Source organism: Cygnus olor, chromosome 20 (genome assembly GCF_009769625.2).
Source record: "Cygnus olor isolate bCygOlo1 chromosome 20, bCygOlo1.pri.v2, whole genome shotgun sequence".
NCBI classification, from domain to species: Eukaryota; Metazoa; Chordata; class Aves; order Anseriformes; family Anatidae; genus Cygnus; species Cygnus olor.
Window position 1 is genome coordinate 3,360,489 of NC_049188.1, and position 23,225 is coordinate 3,383,713.

Consider the following 23,225-nt stretch of genomic DNA (forward strand, 5'->3'; position numbering starts at 1 on the left):
CATCCCTTCCCGTTTCTTCTTCTTTTCCCACAAAATCCTACACCACACCTCTCCAGAGCCAGTGCAAGCGGCTAGGAGATCCCAGGGCAATCCCAAACACCCTGGAGAGAGGGTGGCCACTGCACAATCCCCAGCCCAAGGGACATCTGACCCATCCCAGGAGACTTTACCTCTGCCCCCGTCAGGGTAACTTCTCCCTGCACCAAACAGTTTCTGCCTTACAGCACCGTTCAGCTGCACACAACTGCCTAACACCCATTTCCTAGATTCCAGGCTTCATCTAAAGATAGATTCAGGTAAGTCATCAGCAAGAAATTTTGATACCTGTCCAATTTTGGTACCATGCAACTACCAGCCCATGTCTTCTAACAGCTGACAGCAGCGATTAAAACCCAAACTTCCCATTGCAGAGGCTAAAATTCAGCACTTGAAGCCTCTTCAGGGCCAGCAGCCTTCTTTGGGACCTGAGCACATGGTTCCCATCCAGCAGCTGCTGCGGCCACCGCTGCTGAAAGCCCCAAGGTCAAGCCCCAGGAGCTTGCGTGTGCTGCAGGATACGGTTTTAGCAGAAACAGGAGCACACCCAAAGGGGGGAGAAATATCCTGCCTGATGTACTTCTGGTACGGAAAGTTATTTAACAGCTCTTTGGAAACAGAGTTATGGCTCTCACTTGAAGGAAAGAAGGCACATTCAATCACAAGACACATTTGTTTGCTTAAAATATTTGGACAGTTAATACTACAGTCACATTAAATTAGCTATGACTTTTTAAAATAGAATTTACCCTATGACACTCAAAAGTTTTCACCCATGCATTTCTTCCCATGTTTTCCTGACTTTAATTGACACACACTTAAAATAATTATTTCAAGACTCCCTGGTTCTAATCCAACACCAATAAAGTCCCCCAGAGCCCTCTCATTTATTTAAATGGCTCTGGAACAAGCCTCCAGTTTCTTCTTTTACATTCATTCTTGTTTAAATCTTGGCTATAATATGTGATGTCTTGTAATAACAACCCACTTCTCCCAGGGCCACAGCTGTACTTATTGTTCATGACTCTCTTTACTAGAGGAAATATGTTGAGCAACCCCTGAAACACCACTAATGCTGTAGATCCCTCCTCAGGCTTTCCTCTCCCAGCCAGCTGAGCACGTCTCTTTGCAGGCACAAAGCTCTGACTTGGCCGACAGTAATTCGCGGGCTTGACTTTGCTGCCTCGCAGTGCGACTGGTTTCAGTGGGACTGCTCATGTTGGAAAATTAAACACAGGCATTATGTTCACTTCATTGACACCTCGACACGGAACAGATTGTATCCCCAGGGACAGACACCAAATGAATATTCTCAAAACATGCGCATTTCATGGCTCGTTTTCATTTTCCTCATCCCCATGGAGCCAACTTGCAACTTGTCTTTTAGCTCATTTCTCATGCAAAAGCCAAACACAAAGAGGGGTCCAGTCTAGAACCAGGAGTGGCAATCTCCCCACTTCACTCTAGAGCAGAAGATGTGAGCGAGCCACGAACAAACACATGTCCCTCTGCCATGCCACAAAGCCAGGATCACATCCCATGGCAAACAGACAAAAAAGACTCAAAACCACACAAAGGTCACAAAAAAGAAATTGACCTCTTTATATTACTACTGCTTTTATTCTAGCCTTCCTTGGGAGGCTCAGGACTCTCATTCAATTTTATTTTCCAGGCTTGGTGTCACCCTGACCCTTGCCAGCAGCATTTCCGCTGCAATCCTCACAGGCAGCATTTTCCCTGTCTCTTTAATATGCTGTGAGGCCACGCTGCTGGCACACACCTTCCATCCAACACATCAGCTCAGTCCCCCTAACAGAGGCTCTCAAATCATGCTCCACACGCTGAGCAAGCCGTGCATTCTCTCTCAGCATGGGCAATGCCTCTTTTTTCACCCTGTCCTCCACCTACCCCTAAAGGGCCTTGCTTGATAATGCACTGAGGCTGCTGCAGCTCCTTGGAGGACAGACTTATTGTAGAAATGATGCTTTTCCAGCTAAGAACGCTGCTTGCTCAGAATGAGTCTGCTTCTACCAAACCGTGACAGCCCTATTCTGCTGCCACAGAACTAATGTAGCCTCAAACCCAGATGTGGCCCACTTGCTTCTCTCGACTCTCACTTTTCTACCCGTGCCACTGTACTGGCTTTCAAGAACGGGAAGAAACCCTCAGCGTGGAGATGCTCTGCAGAAAAAGCATTATCAATGGAAATTAAAAACATCCAAATACTCTGAGGCACAGAAGCCTCAGTGAGTTGCACAAGACCGCAGCTGAGCACTACCCCTAGGAAGTGTTATTAACAGTGATAACAAATAAGCAAAGTGACCCGAAAAGCATACATTTGCATGCTGAGAAGGATGCAGGGCTTCCATGGACTGCAGCTTGTTCTCTAAGACAAGCACTTTTTCCTGCAGTCTGTGGATCTCCTGTTTGCTCTGGGCTTCTGTTTTCTGTAGCGTTTCATAGTCCAACATCTTCTTCTCAGCTAAAGAAATCTGCTCTTTCAAGAAAGCTATTGCTTGTGTCTGGTCTTTATATTCACTGTGAAGTTTCTCCAGTTCATGCACCCTCAGCTCCGCATCTCGACACTTGTCCTTCATATCTTGGAGCTCAAGAAGGTGCTGATTGCTTTTGGTTTCCAGTTGTATTTTCCAGTTGCTGTTGCTTTTTTCCACTTCATCCACAGCCTCCTGCAACTTCAGTTTGAGGCTCTCTTTCTCCTTTATATGAACAGCTGTCTCAATGTCATGCTTTGCTTTCAGGTTCTCCAGCTCAAGCTGGTGCTCCATCTTTATACTCTCCACCACTGCCTTCAGTTCCACAATCTCCTTGTGCTGGGTGTCAGGGCCAGTGTTCAGTGTGGCTTTGAGGTCCTCCAGAGACTTCTGGTGGTCAGAAGCTAACGTGTCCAGCTTGGACTTCCAGTTGTCCATGAGCCCCATGTTCTCGTTAGTGGCTTGCTGAACCTTATGCTTTAGGTCAACGATTTCTTGTGAATACTTCTCATTGATGGCTTTCAGCTTCTCCATCTCCTGCTGGTACTTCTTTAGTGTCTTCTCGTACTTCTCCTTTAGCTGGCTGCTCTCCTTCTGGTGCTCCTTGTTGGCAGACAGCAGCTGATCACGTAACCGAAGAGCCTCTGACTGCAAGCCAAGGTGATGCTCGGGAGCCTCTGCCTGGTGAGAGCTCCTCAGGCACTGCCGGAGCTCGTCCACCTCGCTGCGCCTGAGGCTCAGCTCCTCCTCCAGCTGCAGGATTCTGGACTTCTCCGCTACCGTGGTTAGCTGCAACGTGACAGAGAAGACAAAGTCAGTGCCCACCTCTCATCGCTGCACTCTTCCCTTTAGCAAACGTGCTTCAGTGGAAGTAAATCCAAAGTACATTAGTCAAGGTTCAAATAAAAAGAAAACCCAGCGCCCTCCAATCTGAGTACAGTTTTGCACCAGGGTAATTATAGCTAGCTGCTATGCCTTTGTGCCAGTTACAATTTGTTTTTCGAATACGAACCTCTTATTTTCAAGAGATAAACACATACCTTTGAAATAACCCTTGAAATTTGCTAGAGAGCAGCAACAGCAGTTTATGAAAAATAATGTCCCGAAAGGCCATTATATTTCCAGACCAGGCATCTTGCCAGATGATGCACAGAGGAAATGTGACTGCACATGCAGGAGTATCACAAGCATTGAAACCAGCATTAAACATATCGTGTTTCCCTTCGTGCTCAGCAATCCTCAGCCTACAGACCCCACACCTGCAGTGTAATTTGTTTACCCTGGTGTAAAAAGGAGAAGGGATTTTACATATGAGTACTTGTTAGAGTTTATTAGCAAAGTTAAAAATGACACAGAAGGCTAGAGGATGCAAGACAATAAATCTAGCCATGGTTAACACTGAGCATAAGGTCTGTGGGTTGGTGCCTGACAGTCTGAACACAGCCTAACGGGGCTGAACTACCTGCTGGTCACAGGGAGTTCAGCGTGCTGTGGCGATGGATGTAGAAGAGGAGATTTGACAGGGTGAAATATTAGAAAAAGGCTGAAGAAACCAAGAAACCAAGTAAATCTTCCAGCGTCAAAACACAAGCGATCAATTCTATTTCATTCGCCATTTCCCCCGCTAACCGCCAGCCCGGGAGGCTGGGTGTTTTTGCTTTTAGATGGGCACAGGGGCATTCGAACCATTTAGCCCTTTGGAAAAACCCCACATTTGCGTTTTCCACAGCTCTAACAAATCCATTACATGGGAAGCAGGCTCACCGGAGCAAGTTTGCTGCTTCCCACACCGCACAACAACAGCATGAAAAAGCTTTTTTTCCCCCACGTGGGGCTGCATTTAGGATTGGGCACACAGTTCATACAGGCAGCACGTCCTGCTGCTGGCTCAGCGTGGCTGAGGATCAGAGCTGCTCCACCTGGACTCACCACTGCTATCCTCCACCTCAAATCGCAGCTCCCACGGCTGGAGCAGGGGCACAGGGAATGCTGATTGCAATGTTATTTCCTATCCCAGCCTCGGGGAGCCTCTAGGCAGAATGAATTGTGCAGGGTTGCAGGTATTATTCCAGCATGTTAATTGAATGATGAGTTGTGAAGAGCTCATGGGTCAAATGGTGGCATGGGGCAGAGAAGCAAACTCAGTCTGAGAAATGAATCCTCCCCACAAGCAGCAAAGCTAGGATATATATAGTGCTATCACGTCCAGGAGAGAGAGAGCAAATAAAAATCAAACCAAACAAAAACCAGGGAAGCCTAAATTCAAGCCAAAACCAATCAACAACACAAACCAGAAAAGAAACCCAAAGCATGAGCATCAGCACGGGGAAGAAGCACGCCGCTCTGCAGGCAGGGCAAGTGGGGGCAGATTACCCTGGTGTCCTCTAATTCTCTGAGGAGTTTTTCAGCCTGTGCCTTCTCAAACAGCAGGCTCTGCTCGAGCTCCCGTATTCGGGCATGCTCCAACTGCGTCTGAGTCTGGTCACACATGGGGAAAAAAGAAGAACAGTGGAGATGGGAAAGGGGAGGGAGGGGAGAGAGAGAGGAGAGGAGAGGGAAAGAGAAGGCTGCAACATCATCTTCAGTGTACAGGACAAGGAAAGGCAGTTCACAACAGGAGGAGAATAAAGATCCAAACAAGCAGGAGAAATCCAGCCAAACAGAAAGTGATTACCACGGGATTTTACATGGTACTCACAGAGGCTATTCACAAGAAAGTGGTATCTGTGGAGGGAAAACATCCCTCTGCATTAACAAGCTGCTTCACTGTTTTCCTGTATCTATGCTGTACTGAAGATACTTCCTAAAAAGCAAAGCTCCCACCGCTGAGGACCACCAGTACAAGGCCCTTGCACCACGCAAGAGAATACAAAGACCTTGCAAGGATTCTCCTGCAAAGACCTTGCAGTGATTCTCCATTCTCCTCAAGAAAAGTCACAAGGCACACTGAAAAGGCTTGCAAGTTCCCCTCCTCTTTTTGCTCCGGAGACAGCTTGAACCCTGCACTAGGTGGAAAAAAAGCAGGTCATACTGTACACAGCAGGTTGCTAAAACCAAAGATATGCTGCACTGGAAGTAAATAAATTTAGATACCACACTGCTATATAAATCAGTGCTTCAGGTTTGAAGAGGACTGCTATGAATTTCAAAGTGGTTTTAAACACTAAGACCAATAGCCTTGTACAAAAGACACCTTAAATAAAAACCAACAAAACACAAATGAGTGAGCTACACACACAAGTTTATATAACCTGCCCAAATCCCAGAGCATTGACTCAGTGCAGTGCTTCATGACTCTTTCCCTTTAAAGCAGAAGTACCAAATAGCGGTAGTTGGTGGCAAACTTCAGGAATCCACAGTGACCACTGTAATATCATGTGAAATTTCCCATAAATAAAAGAGGGGAATATACGGGAAAAATGCATGCAAACTCCAGTCTTTGCATTTTTATTTTTTTAAGCTTACAAAACCAATATATTCCTTTGAATTAAACTAGATCTCCCCCCCAAAAAACAAACCACTCTGATCAGAACTGGATTTTTTTTACCTTTTATTTTCCATAAAATTAATTGCTTTCTGCTCTTGCTACTGGAACCAGTCCTAGTTTTTTTGGTTTTTTTTTTTGTTTTTTTTTAAACCAAGTTTTAGCTAGTTGTCTAAAAATGATAGGAACTGAAGTTTGTAAAAACCCATGTTTCTCTTATGGCCTGAAAGATATAACTTTACATGTATTCACAGAAGGTAAAGATCAACTACCAGATATAGTCAGTCTACTCCGTATTTTATGTGGCCTATTTGAACCCCAAAGGAAGAAAAAGATATGGTCTCAAGAACCCAGACACTATCAAACACCCCAGATAATATCACAGAAATGAAAAGTTGATTGAATTCATCCTAATTCATGAAAATTAAGAAAATTTAATTTTGAACTGAGTGGCTTCTCCCACTCTCTACACAGCTTAAGATCCACATCCTAAGATGGAGCTCCAGGCTTGATTTTATTTACAGGGATAATTATTCTGTTAACACTAACGAATTTTCATCAATTTACACTTGCCCAGAATTCCCAAGTGAAACTTCAGCAATGTATACTTTTGAAATTACCTTAACTGGTGGCAGCAAGTCAGATACAAGCTACCTGAAGATGTCAACCTATTACAAAACTAATCTCTGATTCTCCCCAAAAGACTTTCTCGAGATTCCTGAGATTGGCACTCATATTTCCAATCAAGCTACCCCAGCTCCACTTGGCATTCTTGCTCAGTGTCTACCAATCCTGCTATTTTCCAAGTCTGGAAAAATGTATCAAAATAGAGGAGGAGAAAAATCAGGGAAGAAAATTAGATCAATTGTTTTACAGTCCTTAACTATGGCTTTATTTAAGATTTGCATTGAAGTCCTGTGTTATTTCGTATTTTATGCAAATTGATTTTCCTAGTCAGTATGGCTCATTCGCAAATCCAAAGTTTTCCTGCACTTTGAAGAAGCTTGGATCTGAATTTTAGGGTTACTTCTTGCTATCAGCCTCAAGTTAGATTTCCCACTGGTGTGCAAAGTACCACACAGATTCCATGAGACTGTTCCTTGACGAGATTAATGTTTCCTATAACAAGCCTTCTACCATAAAAAGCCTTTCATACAAGTCATGTTGTCCCCAGCCCCCTTTCTGCCACTGCTTTCCATCTTCCAAGGTACTCCAGCATCAGCACTGCCAACCAGGACCAAGAGGGTTGAGTTCACGACTACATTTCAAGGCTAAATGCACAGCTCCTTCCTCTTTTCCAAAAGTCCAAGTACTGGACCCGTATCTCCAAATGCTGAAGAATTCCAAATCTAATCCGAGTGTCAACGAAGATACTGTCCTATAGGGAAACCCTAGATCCATAGAGAAGGGGATAATATTTTCTTACCATCATGCCTGGTATGGCCTTTAACTGCCTTCCACAGAGGCGCTACGAACAGCCTCTGGTGAGAAACTGGGGCAAGACAAACCACTCACCTCCCAGTACTCTGAGGGGCTCCTGGTGTAAGAGGGCTGGAAGACCCTACGTGGGGAGACAACCGTCACTGGGTTTTGCTTTTGGTATTTCAGTGGTTAATTCACCTCTAACTAGGGATGTGAGGAGCTGTGCTGGCAGCCGCTGGCTTTGTAGTGACTACAAGAAGGATGTCAGAACACCTATTTCCCGGGAAACATACTGCAACAGGAAGGAGCACTTATCACCCTGCCTTCCAATCAGAGATTGGAGCTAAGCGATCTACTTGTTACTGGAAATCCCAACCGTCTCCACAACAAACAATGAAGGTGAGAATTAAACTCCAATGGGACAATCACCCAGTCTGAGCATCCAAATCCGACAGGATGGGATGTAAACACTAACCACAGCCAAACCCTCCTACAACGCCACTGGTGCTGGACCCCTGGGGAAACCCTCAGTTCTGTGGATTGCCCCAAAACCAAGCTGCTCCATGACTCTTTCTCAAGAAGGTATTTGTTCCTCTGAGCAGAAGAAGGTGGAAGCTGGGACTGAACCTTGTCAGCCTGCAAGAAGCTTGGTCACATCCTCATGGCAAAGCAGCTCCTTTCCAAACCCACTGAAATTCAGATCTATCCCCAGTTTGGGACCTGCAGTCACAGGAGCGTTTATGCCACAGCATCTTACCATCTTGCTAGAACATGTACTTAAAAAATACATATATACACCTGCTAGCTAACCCTGGCTCCATTGCCATTACTCCACAACTAGTCTTAAACACCTAAAGCTTATACAGGAATGATTCACTTATTTCAAAGGGACTGATGGATCAATCACCCTTCTTCTCTAAAGCACTGGGGGAAACTGATCATCTAAAGACCTCAGGAATCAACAGAAACCTGATTTGGTACTCACTGACCAGACAGAAACTGCACTCGTCCTTTAGCAAAGGTCTGCTATCAGTGCATTGCTGATTTATACCCTGTCCAACACATTACTCTGCTTTCTCTTCTGGATAAAGAGGAGAGGTTTAAACCAAGAGGGTCAAAGCCACAGCAACATGCTCCACTGCTTAGTTTTCACTTTCTCCTGGCCTGTTATTGATATGATTGATGCAGGTCCTTTGATTTTTCTGGCTGTTACTAACCTAGCACTCTAACTGAAGATAAGGGAAATCCCACAATTTACACACTTAGAGCAGACCCTTGCCTTCACAGAAATACTTCCTTTTCTTTCTTTGCACTGAAAAGTCTCATGTTCAGACAGGACAAGCTCCTAACACCACTTCCAGTTTGTGCAACACTCATTGCAGCAGCACTGCTCAGACCACCAGCCTTTCCAAACCAAAGGGTATTCTAGTGTCAAACCCCATGGGCAGAGGACTCCACAGGAGGATACTACAGGTCATACAATACATGGCATTGGGCTCGAATGGAATAGCATCTCTCACCTGAGAGACTGCACGTGCCCATTAACCTCTACCAGGACACAGCAGGGACAGTGACAGAGCAGTCAAATCACTTCTACAGCGGAAAAACATACGTTAAAATGCATTCAGATAATCAGTTTTTAACACTGCTTGGCAACTCATGGCAACATTCATAGCCAGGCTGGCTGGATAGGATTAATTCTAGGCATCTCCTGGCATTACTAGTGATTGGGCAACATACCAAAGAACAATCTTCAATTTATACTGCAGTGTTTGCAGCAGGTCCGCAGCCATCACTAAAGGAACTGTATTGTTCAGAGTTGAACAAAAGGTGGCAGAAATTACTAACGTAAGGCCACACATGCAACTTCAAGTTTCGGTGAGGGGGCTTACCTCCAAATCCCCCTTTGTTATGGATTCTTCCTCCACGCGGAACTGCAAGTCCTCCACTTTCCTGAGGAAGGGAAAGGGAGAGACAAAGTTATCAGTGACACCCAGATTAGCATCCCACCTACAGGCAGCCATTGCACATGGGCCTTCCCTGCACAACAAAAAGCTGAGAAAAAATGATGCAAACTTTATATATCAACAGCTCTGCAGAAGCTAAACGTCAAGATACAAGGAGCAAGACAGTTAAGCAAGCCCATGCGTAGCAAGCATTTGCCTTTTTGTAAGGTACATGCTCCCAGACACGCTGTTCCTGCTGTACTATTTCTCAGCAAGCACAACTGCTGTTCATTGACACCGGGATCCTGAAAATAGTAAAGCCACAGTTTTCACTGTTTTACTTAGACCCTGTTATCTCGCAGCAGAGCACCGGGCAATTCCTGTGCCAAATGCAAATGGTCCATACAAAATACTCCAGGGCAATCAGAGCCTCTGCCTTCTTGGCAGAGGGTGAGCAATGCTTCATGTTGCCACAACATGGAAATGGTGAGCTACCTTGGCAGAAAAACCTTCAGAAGCTGTACAGGTCAATCACGGATAAATACGCATAAAACCCCACGCACGAACTCAAAAGTGCCTAGAGTCTTTTGCAAAGTCTGTATCTTGATTGGATTTTCTGTTCAAAGTAATTCAATCTCCTGCTAAACTCATCCCTCTTTGTTCTCTTTACTGATTAAAAAAGGCAATAATGAGGATGTTGCACTGGTAGCCAGATGTAAGGACTCTGATTCAGTTACAGATAAAAATAGCTGTGGGTGTACGTATCTAACTTCATAAACAAGCTTCCTCGTCTAAACCTCCTCTAATTAGAAGAGGCATCTGTTGATATTTAGGAAATAGCTCAGCTGTCTTGGGTTAAAGGGCCTCCTAGAGCTGGGAAAGTGAGCTGCCTACCCAGGGAACACGGAGACTTGTGCACGAAACAACAATTCATCTTCAGGGAGCATTGTTCAATTGAAACCAACACCATTTTCAGTTTATTTTCCCCAGTTACTTAATACACAGAAATGTTCTTCCATTCCCACTGGAGCGTTCAATTATATATATGGAGCAATTGGCCTCCAAAAACGACAAGCAGATCTTCACTCTTATCCAAAAAGGAAATGTATGCATCATCATACATACATAGATGGGGCCTCTGGGACGTGGGGAGGCAGCGAATCACACAATAGCAAGGCCATACTGCGGTGTGACTTGCCTTCCTCAGGAGAAAGGTCTGCAAGATTAGCAGCACATCAACAAATAGATGGGGAAAGCAACAGTCTTTAGCAAAGCCACACTGTGGAGAAAGTATGGGGACCTGGGATTGCCCAGCCTGCAGAGTTCTCTTTACAACTCAATACTGTTATTTTATACTGTATCGTTAACCCAGAACACCTGAAGGCAAAAGGCTTTGCTCCTTGTTGATACCCAATTCCCTTCTTTACTGAGCAATTTCAGTTTACACAGTGACATGGCTCAGTCTGGTTACGGTACAAAATTCCAAAATTATTGGTGTCACCAGAACCCTCCATTCTTTCAGACTAATAATGCTGCTTCTCCCTGCTCTGTGTCAGGAACCAAAAAACAGGGAAGAAGGTTGGAAACCCTCAGTAACTTCACTGCCCAGCAGGAGACCACAGCTAGTTGAAGACCAAATAGCAGCGGTCTATAAAACCACTGCCCACACTGTGTTGTCAGTGCATCATTAGCATTGTCAAATGCCCTTGGACATGCAAGTAGCCTGTCAAATATTTACCAGGGTCCTCACACGAGTGCCAGCAGCTTGGAGTCATAATCAGGAATGGAAGCTGATAATGTCTTTTGTCTGAAGCGCTACACGCATTTGGCAGGGAAGCGGGTCCGACCATGCAACATCTTTTGGCAGAGAAGCAGAGCAGCCACCGTGCCAAGTATGAGCTGTCCTAGCTGTTTGTCTCCTGCCTTTCAGTTAGTTTGCAACAGGGGGCAGGTTCAACAGAGCGCATTCAAAAACCCTGATATTGCTCACATCACAGAAAATCAGCTCACTGCAACCCCAACAGGAGGATACAGCATCGAGTGACCTCTAAGAGCCTTAAGACAGGAATGTATGAGACTAACTAGAAATATTTCCTTGTTCATTTGTGATCAGCAGCAGTCTGTCAACAAATGGGAGAAGTCACCATACTGGACTCCCATCCCTAAATAAGTCATGCCAGATATGCAACTACAGCAACATTGTTCTGAACTTGTTACTAGAAGCAGCACCGCCTTTTCCTCCATGCAGGCAGACTACAGTGGCCAAGACAGGGGAGCACAGCGTATTTAAAATATGAGAAGACATCCAAAGATGACCCTCCCAGTAACTTTTTTTTCTCCTTAGATCCAACGATTGATGTTCTCGGGTACAAGCTTCATCTCCCCCATGATTTCAGCTCCCCCACACCCATTCACTCCTGTTTTACCTCTTCTCTTCTTCCAGCTGGTTCAGCAGTTCGATCTTCTCCTTTTGCATTCCATCCACCAGTGCTCGTGCCCGCTGGAGGTTTCCCTCTGCCTCTGTGACGTACTGCAGTGGAAAAAGAGCCCAAGTCACAAAAGTTAACCATGTCTGAAGTTCAGAGTTGTTTAAAAAAAAAAAGGATCAGAACAAGGGAACAGAAGGTTCTGATTATGTTTCAGAAGCTACTGTTGTAAGAAGGTGGATTTTCCAAAAAGCCCAGTATAAGTATCAAAAAAACTGCTGAATCTCCTCCAGCTGTAAATCTGATCTGTGTTTCAGCACCTCTCTGACTCGAACACTTTGGATAATCCAGCTCTGATCAGATTTAAACACTTCAAGCCTGAACAGTTTTGAAAACCTGGCCCAGGGTTGCCCGATCCAGTTCTGCCCTGGTCATGAAGCAAGAGTCATTTCAGAATTGCATGAATTCATTTGTTACTGTTAATTACTGGGAAATATTTTACACAAGGAAGATTTCAGCTTGCAGTTGATTTGCCACTTTTTTTCTCCGTTTCTGACAGGCAGGTATGGCCCAACACACAAAGATACACAGCATCACCCCTACTCCCTGGTAGCTGCATTGGGTTTATAAACACAAGCAAGGAATTCAGGGCAAGAGCAGTGGTTAAAGAGCCATACGTTGATGAATGGCATAAACCTGTAGCTCTTTTCTTTAAACACTCGAGTGGATAAAATACCATCTATTTAAATCCTTGTGGAAAAAACAAAATGCTAACACGATCAGCCTGTTTTCCTTATGATTGATGACTCCGTTAATGTGATCGAAGCATTCCCCTCTGGCAGGAAAGCGGTGACGTGCAAGAACTGAGCTGGTGTCCTCAGCAGTGTCTGATAGCATCAAAAAACACTGCAATGCAGTCACGGCCAAGGCCAGAGTGGGTGGCCAAGGGGAGTGAGTTTGCTTTCCACCTGCATCTCAGCATTCAGATGTATTGATCCGTCAGACAGAGATATCACCAGCCCTTTGTCTGGCACAGCCCTTTTTCTGCTCCCTCCTTGGGACAGAGAGAGCACATCCCACTAGCAGGAATGAAGAAATAGCCTCAGCTTCCTGTGTGGTGGGTTAAGCAAACCCCACAAAAAAGGCAGAAATTCAGAGCCCAGTTTCCAAATCAGGTAGCTGCAGCACAGGGATAACGTTATCACGACCTGAAACTCCCCTAAGAGTGCCAGCGAGGAAGCCGTGCTACCTCCTACCTGCTCGTGTTGGGCCTTCATGATGGCAATCTCCTTCTCCACCTCGCAGATGTGGCTGGTGGCTTTGGCAACTTCAGCCCGCTCCAGGTCACGCTCTGCCAGCAGCTGTTCGATGTGCTGCTGCTTCTCCTTCAGCGCCTCCTGCAGAGCCGTGGTGCCAGAGATTTTTCGGGCATAACGTGAGGAAGTCTCTGTCAGCTGGAGAACAGAGTTAAAAAGAGGCAGGAGTAAAGTTGTGTCCTCCCCAGCCCAGAACAGCCTAAAGTCCCCTGTCAAATCTGAAACATACCTCATCTACTGATTATTTATTATGCTGTACAGAGCTGTAGTGCCAGCTCTGGGCCCTACAAGTCGTGTTAATGAGTCTGCAAAAAGATTGGGCATTGCTTGCAAGCTCAATAGCTCTCCTACACTACAATGGAAGAATAATTTCCCAAAGGACAGGACATGGGGTGGGAATTAGGTCAGGAAAGGTTACCATGTATTGTATCATCTGCCTTTTAAAATGCATTTTATCAACTCCCAGCACTAGTGCAGTCCCAAACAGCAAGCTCAGCTAGGAGGAATTATATCAATTGGAGGCTGGTACGGGCTGGTTGGATCTGCTCCCAGTAAGGGGTACTGCACTCTCTTCCCCAGCCAGGATGACTGCAGGTGCTATGCAGCACATGCTACGTCAGAGCTAGAGCTTTTAATGATATTGCTGCCGGCTCTGCTGTCTGCCTTCTTGAGCACCTTCTAAAGCACAAGGCATGTGATCCAGGACAGAGTCACCCCTTCATGGCAAAACGTGGTCGCTGCAGGAGCTGGAAGGCATAACTGTTTAACAGAATAGCTCACTGCAATGCAAACATATGGGACAGGAAGCAATGGCATTGTTTTGCAGGGATCTTGTAATAAAACCTGCTCTTAACAGCGGAGCTGAGGTTCATCCCACTCCAAATAGCACCTTGGACTTTTTAAATGGTCACAATTGCTCAGCATCTGGTTAAAGAAAAAAAAAAGCTGCATGCCCAGTGCAGCTGCTGGAACAAAAACTCCAGCCCTCCCAGGTTTGTAGAACCAGACCGCCACAGACGGAGGCTGCAGTCTGTGGGACAAGCCACTTACCAGCCCGCTGCGGCTGGGCCGGCCCCCGACGGACGATGCCACGGAGCTGACGGAGCTAATGGAGGAGCTGCTGGGGCTGTGGGTTAAGGCAGACACCCCCATGGCCATCCGTTTGCTCTTCTTGGCCTTGGCAGGGCTGGTAGACGGGAAGCCGATCCGGATCACCTTGTGGATGGGAGCAAAGAGGCCAAACTTGGGGGGGCACTGGAAATACCTGTAACACAGGAGGGATGCTCCAGGTCACAAGTGCTGCAGCATCCACCTCGCCCAAGCCTTGCAGAGCAGCACTGCCAAGCAATACATGACCCCAGCTCATCTCTCAGTGCTTTGCTGTGACTGATCCCTTTATGCGAGTGGCTGGATTATTCTCCTTTCCTGCCACTTAGAGCAGTGGCAACCTCCATGTTTTCACTTGTGGTGATTAAGAAGGGAAGCCCAAGATAATTGCTAGGCACGCTTTGATGAGCTGCCAGGAAAGAACCAGCTGGTAGCCCGGATAGCACGAGGATCCCAGCATATAAACACAGCGAGAGCACACGCTCTCCTTCCTTCCAGAAGCAAACAGCCTTCCCGAAACCTGCATGTCTGTGCTCTCTACCCTGCTTTGCAGAAAAGTCACACAGCAAAGCGTGTCAAATAAAAAAGCACAAATCACACAGCTCTGTACAATGTGCTATGGGTAAGTTTTTCCTCCCAGAACAAGAGTTGCCATTCCTCCCCTCCTAACTTTGCAGCTAAAAATGCCATTATCCCAAACTCCCAGTGTGTGCCGTTCCCTCCGGGTGGAGAGGAGAGGGAAACTGGTTCCCAAGCAAACAAACTTTAAAAGAAGCAAGCATAAAAAAAATGGAGTATCAGGTAACTGCAGCGAGCCTGATGATTACGTCTCTCTGAACAAATAAGCAAAACTTACAGTGTCAAACCTTGGGAACCCCCTTAGAACTTGGGCCTACCTATTGCTAGCCAGCTGCATTGTAGCAAATAAACCCAGACAACCTCCAGGCATCATGTCCCTTTGTGTCAATGGAAGAGCCAACACAACACTCTCCACTTTAAGAATTTTTTCTCAAAGCCTCAGTAGCAAGGCTAGGACAAAATACTGGGCCATATAATAGTTTGTCCTATGTTAGCATTAAAAAAAGATTCTAATGAATAAATGACAAACCCAGCTTTCCTAGCACAAGTGCTCTTTCTCCAGATGCAAGCAGCTGGTTCCCAAAAGCCTTCTGTTCGTAAGCACTGGCAGTCACCCGGCTGTGTCACAGGCAGACCTCTGTGCTTGAGAGGCCAGAGAACAGCCTCATCTCCACCCAGATGAGTGATTAATTTTCAAACACCTGCTCAACTCAATTTTTTTAAATAAAAAAATGAAAAAACCCTACCACCCAAAATCACTTAGACCCCTACGCTTGCTGTCAACACAGGCTCCTGGGTTTAGAAAGGCAGCGCTACCACAGGCTGGCCTTGTTCCAGAATGGAGACCCAAGGTAGAAAAAAGCGACCCTCCTCAAGTTCTGGCTGCTTTGCCACCAGCTCACCAGGAGAGTTCACGACAGCAAAGATGGTGACGGAGCCCTTTGCTGGCTCATTTGCCTCCACATTACCTCCCCTCCTTCCACCAGCCTCCACCGACTCAGGGACAGCAGATTGCCTTTGGACCCAGCTCTCCTGCTGTATCAGACAGCAACTGCAGCAGTGAGCACTGGTGGTAGGCAGCCAGACCAAGGATGCTCACTAGATGGCAACAGCCACCAAAGCAGAGAGCCTCCGGAGCCCTGGACAGCCTCTTACCAGCCTGATTCTGGCAGGACAAACTCTGGGCAGTACCAGGAATCCTGAGTGGCCAGGACAAATGTGGGGAGCACTGTCTGAGGAGTGCCTGCGTGGCCCAAGGGAGTGGGTTTTAGTATGGTGGCCTTCCTCCAGAACCCTGCTGTTGAAGTCAGTCCATCCTGTTAGGTGCCAGCGAACCGTTTTCACTGCAGAAAAATCAGAAGGTTAGATGAAGGCTCAAGGGATGAAGAGGGACAGTGCTGCAAACCTGCAGCCAGATGCTTGGTAGACAGACCTTAGCTGGACAGTGCCTGTGTACCACTGCTGTGTTGGCTAGCGTTCACTGCTGCTACAAGATCTGCATAATCAGCTTAGACACAAGACGCAGGCATGCCGTACAGATTTGCTTCAATCTCCTCTATTTAATCAAAACCTCTGAATTTGCTTCTGCTCCCTGATCCTTGCTGTGGGAATCAATTGTTCCTGTTTTTGATAAAACAGGAAAGAGAAGCCTTGCAGACACAGTGCACACCACAGCAAAATAAAACCATGATGTAGTGGTTTCAGAAGAAAGATGACTTTCAAAAACTGGGATTTCAGAACACAGCAACAGAAGCGTGAGGACAAGAGCCAGAGAGAGCACCCTTACCACTCACATCTGCCTTCCACGCATTCCACATGCACAAAGACAGTAAATCACTTCTTAGCACCCTGAAGATGAAGCTTAGATATTTTATCGTGCATGACAAAGAAAGCAGCGACTTGGCTTCACTCCATGACACATTCTGGTTCTTTTCTTTAGAGAACAGGCTGGAAGTCAGCCATCTGCTGCCAATCATTTACTGCTTTCTTGCCCTGACATTGAACAAAGCAGCGTTTCTCTTATTTAAAATGAAAATATTTGACTGCTGGACAAAAAGAGGCTGATTCAACACAAGAAGCCTTTATTACAGAACCTGAGACCTACCAATGGAAGAACTCTCAGTTCCCGAGTAGTTTCAAAGTTAAATCTCACCTTTAATGTAAGATTTGCTTAAGGAGCCCTGAGAAATCAGCTGTATTTCCCCTGTAAGGAACTTGTGAAGGACAGGAAATCAGTTCCACCTGTACTGGAACCAAGGCCAAAGCACTGCTGTATATAACTCAGGTCTAAGCATCGCCAAACTCAACACCTGAGGCTGGGGGTCATTCCCTTATCTAGCTTCTACATGAAAAGAAATACTGCTTCTTAGAAAGCTTGCTAGGTGTCCCTGTCTAGTTTTCTAGACACTAACAAGGGCTTTTTTGAAACAAAAATAGTGGAGGTACTATCGAGGCAGAGGTGATAAGATCGATCAGCAGATAGCTGTAGCACTACAGAATTACTACAAGAACAGACAAGGGCCACCAACTGTTCATTCAGATCTTTGGAAAGTTGTTCCCAGGAAGAAAAAGGCCAGAAAAGCCAGAATCAGGCCATCAAGCCAGAAAAAAAGTCAGAACTTTATTCTCTATAGTTCTGACAGGCTCAATTTCAGATACAGTGCTAGAAGAAAGTTTATTTATGAAGCACATGTGTGGTAGAAAGCAGACCTAACCCAATCACAGAACCCACTCCTAGCAAAAAACAAAGTGCAGTGCAATTTAGTATCTTCTCTCTCTACTCTCTCCTGTTTCCTGCAGCCACTCCGGTTACTTCTCTATGTACAGACCTTACCTGATTCTGCTATAAAATGCTCCGGTAATGAGGCTTCTATTTTATCTCCCGGAAAAGTTAGTCCATAGCTTAAAAGACTCAAAACTGGACTCTTCCTCCCAATTTATAACATCCAACCCAACACATCAACTCTCCCCTCCCAGACCCAATGGAGTTTGGCACCCAGTCCCCGCAGGAGGCACGCAGGACCCACAGGCTGGGGCTGGGAGCGCACAGTACCTGGTACCAGCCACGGCCCCGTCGTTCTTCCCCAGGGGCTCGTCCAGCTCCACGCCGCACCACTCTCCTTTGGCAAAATCCGTCTCTCCCACGTAGCGAACAACTCCTGTCTTTGTCCCGCCAACCTGTTGGAGGTAAAATGCTGAGGGTTAGAGACAAACGCTAGCGTTACTGCAAGTCAGTTAAAGCTGGAACAGATGTGGAGAGAGAACGAGAAAAAGACATCAGCATTTTCTGATTCAGATCTAATGAAACCAGAACAGACGGTTTTCATGTCAAGTTCTCCTAGCACCAAAGATGCCTCTCCAATAACTACAAGCAAATCTCCCACTTCTGGACGTGTCTGCCTGGAAGATGTCAGGACAAATATAATGAAAACACCAACTAATTGCATGCAGTTGCTTGCCAGACCTTGAAGGAGTTTAAGCTCTCCACGCACAGCTTATACCTGCCTCCTGCAAAGCACAGAGAAATAAGAGAAGTCACACCTTTTGCTCCCCTGTGTGCACTTAAAGCTCTCAATGCCCTGAGTAGACCCCAGGACAGCAAAAGTCAGCAATGCACAAGGCTGTGTTTTGATCACTGCGACCAGAAGACATTTCACTGAGCAGAAGCTGTATCAGCTGCCTCTGCCTTTACACCGAGAGTGTCTACAGGTGTCTTTCCGTATTTGTGCTGAGAAAAGAAAGACAGAAAAGCAGGAGGGATATTCTAAAGATCTGTATTTCAAGTAACCCAGCATATAATTTAAACCTTTTTTGGCTTCTCTGTTAAGCCTAGGTTCAAGGAAGAAAGCTTGAAAATGTTAAGATTAAATTTGCAGCTTTTAACTTCAATGACTGGTGGTTAATTTTTTTTAATATTAAAATTTACATAAAGCAGTATAAACCAAATATTACTACCCTACAGAAATCAGTGATGGAGAAATGCAGAAGTCTCCAGCTTACGTTCCAGGGATGTCACAGTTTTACCAATTCTTAATCACTAAATATTCTGGAAATTGCTTATGCAAAGGCAAATGAGTTTTCCCAGCCTAAAAATAACTGCACCTGAGAGGACCAGGGAGCACAGCTCCGAAGCCTGGGTCCTACCTCAAGTCCTGGGAGGCTGCGCTGCAGCTCGAGCTGGTCCTCTGTAAGTTTTCCCACTAGGGATGTAGCAAAGTGCTGCTCATGGAAAAAACACTCTGAAGTTCTATAGGAAGGAAGAAAATATTAGCCAGCAGGAAAAGTATCAGAAGAAAGCTTTCTGGTCCTACATCATGTCCTGGAGCGAAAGAACTTCATTTCGGTAAGGGTACTTGGCAAGTTACAGATTTGAATAGTTTCGGTAAGATTCTTTACCACTTGCTCATAGTCAAACAGCAGTCTCGTTTTTGATTTATCCTAATCTAGAAAGAATTATTCTCTTAATATTAATGCAATGATTTAATATCATTCTAGTACATTTCTTTAGCTACAAGCTGAATTCAATAAAGATGCAATTCATCTTAGCGCCATTTATAACAATGGAGGGAGCTTACCAGCAGTCTTGTTTTATTTTTTTTCAATCGAGTTTTAATTACAGATACAGAGCCACATGATTCTGACCCCACAGAACCTCATGTGAACTCCTTAAAAACCCGATGAGCTCCCTCCACTAATGTGAGTCTCCAAACAGCAAAGAAAGTTTGCTTAATATATACATGCCTAAGAGCACCAGAGCAGGACAGTAAGAGAGCAGGCTGTGTTCCTACCCAAAAGTCATAAATGGCTATCCCATAGCCCCCCAGATGGCTATGGGATTCTTTGTTTCCAAAGTAATGGATTTTATTTCCCTTTTGAGGGTTGATTATTCTGTCTTTTCCATGAAGCACACACTTGCCACACAGGATCATCTTCTCCCCGTTCTGTCCCAAATGCCCACATCTGCTCCCCGACAGCCCAGGTTCCCTCACCCCGATGGGGCTGGGAGCACAGTCAGGCGCTGCTATCGGGCTGCCATGCTCACTGGTCAGCATTTGGACCCCTTGTTGAACTTCCCAGCTTCTGGCAGGCACACAAAGTCTCATGGATGGACAGCCTAGAAAATTCATCCGCCTCAGACATGCAGATTTATTCAGCCCCGATAATCTGCTAATGCTGCTAAAATAAATAATGCGTTTTGGAAAAAGCCAGCTGGCAGGTCGCACCAGTGCGCACAACGAACAGTCTCATCAAAACAGAAGCATTTGTTTTTATTAGACCCTTCAATAAATCAGAAGTATCACCTTGGAAGGAGGATAGAAGCAGCCTGAGAAAGCCAGCAGGGCCAGCAATCACATACCCTAAGTCAAGGCGGTTCGCAGCCGCTCAGCTGCCCCTTCTCCCCACACCTCGCTGCTATACCATGCTCCCAGAGCAAAACTCTCAAACCTTTTCAGAAGAGCTTTTAATACTTCACCAAGATTGTCAGCGAGATTATTCATTTCCAAGAGAATGGGATTTTACTCAATGTAAAGTGTTATTACTTTCAGTTATAGTTATTTTTTTACAGAAAAGCAGCTAAAACAGCTCCTTTTTGAAGCTCAAAAAACAAACAGTATTGACATAGTAAGATTTTTTTTTGTTCTGTTTTGGAGGGTTTCTGATTAGCATTAGCGTTCCATGTTTTCACCTGAAGCAAAGAAACCCTTATATAATTAGCTTAAATCAAGCTCACCACGGTCCACCCTCTCCATCTGGACTCCAGCAGCCTCGGAGCCACACAACCACCTCTAATCTCCTGGGGAGTTCAGATCCAGCCTCAAGTTCTCTGCCTTGGCTCCCACGGCCCTTTCCATGCCTTTGACTAGAGACCATCGTCCTGACCTGGCCTTTCCTCAACAAAAGGCCTCCAATAGTCCCAAGAACGTCTTGGGCTTGACATTCAGAACACAAAACCAGGGATATTTAATGGTTCCTGTCCTTAACGAGAGAGTCAGAAAAGCAATGTGCAGTCACAGAAGAGACATCCACACGCCTTTCCTGCTATCTGTAGTAACACTGACATCATGTTTTACTACGGTTTTCTCATCAAAATGACAAAATTGGACTCATACCAGTATCCCAGGGCTGAAAAGACAATGATGCTAATCCTTCCAGACGCTGTCTTCAGCAGAGCTGCTGATATATCGTTTAAACAGTTTGCCCGATTAGCACCAGGCATGTCTCGATATGGCTGCTGCAAGTCAGACCCCTGCAGCCCGAGTTTGCTCCTTCTCCTTACGTCCTTCCTGCTCACCCCATTCCTGCTCACCCCACTGCAGTTTCATGCTCTCAGCAAGAACCTCCTAACAGCTGCCCTCAGCCCAGGGCCTGTGAGCAGTGCAGTGCTGTAATTTACTCCAGTACTGCTCAGGAAAAATTAAAAAAAAAAAAAAGTGGAATTCAGGCCAACAGGGACCGCTCCCCACAACACCAGGCACAATTCATGGGCCAGCGCTGGCTGTAGACCCCTGCTTGAGCACACCCTCAGGCAGAAACCACAGAGACGATGCTGTGCTACCTGCTTAAAATTCTAATCTAGCCATCTCAATTTATTTTCTCAGCTGCTTTCCAAGCCATTTCCACAGGACTGTGCTGCTGACCAGAGGGCCAAGGTGGGAATGATAAGCATGCAAGTAAAACGTACCAACACGTCTCCTCACATCTCATGCCAGGTCCTTGCGGAGCTGCGAAGCTGTGTGACCCCCCCTGCCTGTGGGAAGAGGAAGGAAGGGGGTGGTGGGGAAAGGGCAGACACGGGACTCGTATTATTGGATGATTCTAACAAGAAATTGAAGCTTGTCTTTACTGGACAAGTGCTGCTTGCTCCCGAGACATTACCCAGCACGTGAGCTGAAGCAGCCATCCTTTCCCTCGGAGAGGCAAAACAGGCATTTGGCTTTTTTCTTGTACTCATTTTAGGAGTGTATTTCCACCTGAGCTGAGCGGCAGCAGCTGTGTTTCCCAATTGCATGTGCTTTAGCTCTTCCAAGCATAATGGCAGAAGATTATCATACAAGGCCTGATTTACAGAGAGTGCTTTCTGCAGTAGCGTGGGCGTTTGTGTCCAGACAGAGATTATCTGAAATAACCAGCTCTATGTACAAGGGAGTAAACACACATACCTATGGGAAATGCACGTCAATGCTTACTAGGGCTGCGTCCCAGCTGACAGCCGGGCACAGCGCTCAGCAGGCTGGCAGTAAGGTGCAGGTCTGGTTGCAGCCAGCTCTGTCTGTAAACACAGCTCATTTCAGGTGGTATCCGACCATCAGCAGTTTCATCTGACCAGACACTCGCTACATCATCTGTGAATGCCAGAACTGGCTTTTAGGATGAGGGGGAAAGAGACAGCCAAGAATTACAGGAGAGTCCCTCCTACATGAAGTTACAGGGATTTTTACAGTCTCTTCTAACCCAAACACCTTTGGGGCCAACCCATCCCCATAGCACAACTCAGTATTGCGCAGGGACAAGTCTGACAGCGCTGCTGATGCAAGACATCTGGGCACATTTATCTTTCAGGCACCAGTGAGAAAATAATGTCCTCGGGATGCGGTGCAAGAGGGAAGTCTGGAATTCCAGCATCCCTCCTGAGGCTGCCTTCGGTACCGAGTCCACCCACGTTAATCGTACAGTTTGCTCTGCCACAGACCGCTTGCAACTCCTACTTAATGATAGCTACAGCATGCAGAAGACAAGGACTGGCCAATGCATCAGCCCAAATGAATGGTTAGGAGGGTGTGTGCATGCACAAAAAGCCTCAAAGAGTTAACATGGCACCAGGGCAGTGCAGTAGCTCCGGGCTATTTATTACCTCTTAGCTTCACTGCAGGGACAGGGAACACTTGCTTCTGTGACAACAGCAGTCACCTACTGTTCACACCAAATCTTATATGGTGAGAAAAAAGCTTGGACTAGAAGACCTGTGTGTTTTCCTGTTTCTTGAATCCTGCAAGTTACCGGAAGGCAAAACCTTCCCAAAACCTCCCCCAAAACCTTCCCCCAAACCTCCACAGGGATGGAGGTTGCCGTATCCCCATGCAAAGCCCTGGGCTCTGCCATACTGCTGTCATACCCTCCGGTCAAGGCACAGCAATTAATGGTCTCCACAAGCTGAAAGCAGGTGATGAATACTAACATCTTTCCTGACAATACTGTCCCAATAGAACTACAGAACGTGGATCCACCTTTCTTCACTGCCTGGCTTGCAATCCGTGAGTGCATCTTGTTATTGTCCTTCTGTTAAACTCAGGAACACCGCTGCACCTGTAAGACCCTAGCAAGCTGGGAGAGCTCTGCTGAATTACCAGGAAAAGAAAAAGCACGGATGGTTCCTTCCCAATACCTCACATGCCTTCCCAGCAGCACGACTCCAGTTG

At 46.1% G+C, this 23,225-nt stretch overlaps 1 protein-coding gene across 16 annotated transcripts in view; it reads right to left on the bottom strand.

The window, feature by feature from the left end:
* CLIP2 (CAP-Gly domain containing linker protein 2) overlaps positions 1–23,225 on the bottom strand; it is an 80,510-nt gene that overhangs the window by 13,487 nt on the left and 43,798 nt on the right. For 8 of the 16 annotated variants that reach the window (XM_040532886.1, XM_040532883.1, XM_040532885.1 and 5 more), the window contains 7 exons: positions 17,861–17,985; positions 14,173–14,386; positions 13,063–13,260; positions 11,807–11,910; positions 9,327–9,387; positions 4,902–5,006; positions 2,373–3,317 (listed from right to left, as the gene is read on the bottom strand). In XM_040532886.1, coding sequence (XP_040388820.1) covers positions 2,373–3,317; positions 4,902–5,006; positions 9,327–9,387; positions 11,807–11,910; positions 13,063–13,260; positions 14,173–14,386; positions 17,861–17,985 — 1,752 coding nt within the window. The remainder of the gene's footprint in view (positions 1–2,372; positions 3,318–4,901; positions 5,007–9,326; positions 9,388–11,806; positions 11,911–13,062; positions 13,261–14,172; positions 14,387–17,860; positions 17,986–23,225) is intronic. The other 8 variants (XM_040532890.1, XM_040532896.1, XM_040532891.1 and 5 more) reach the window with 1 other exon arrangement.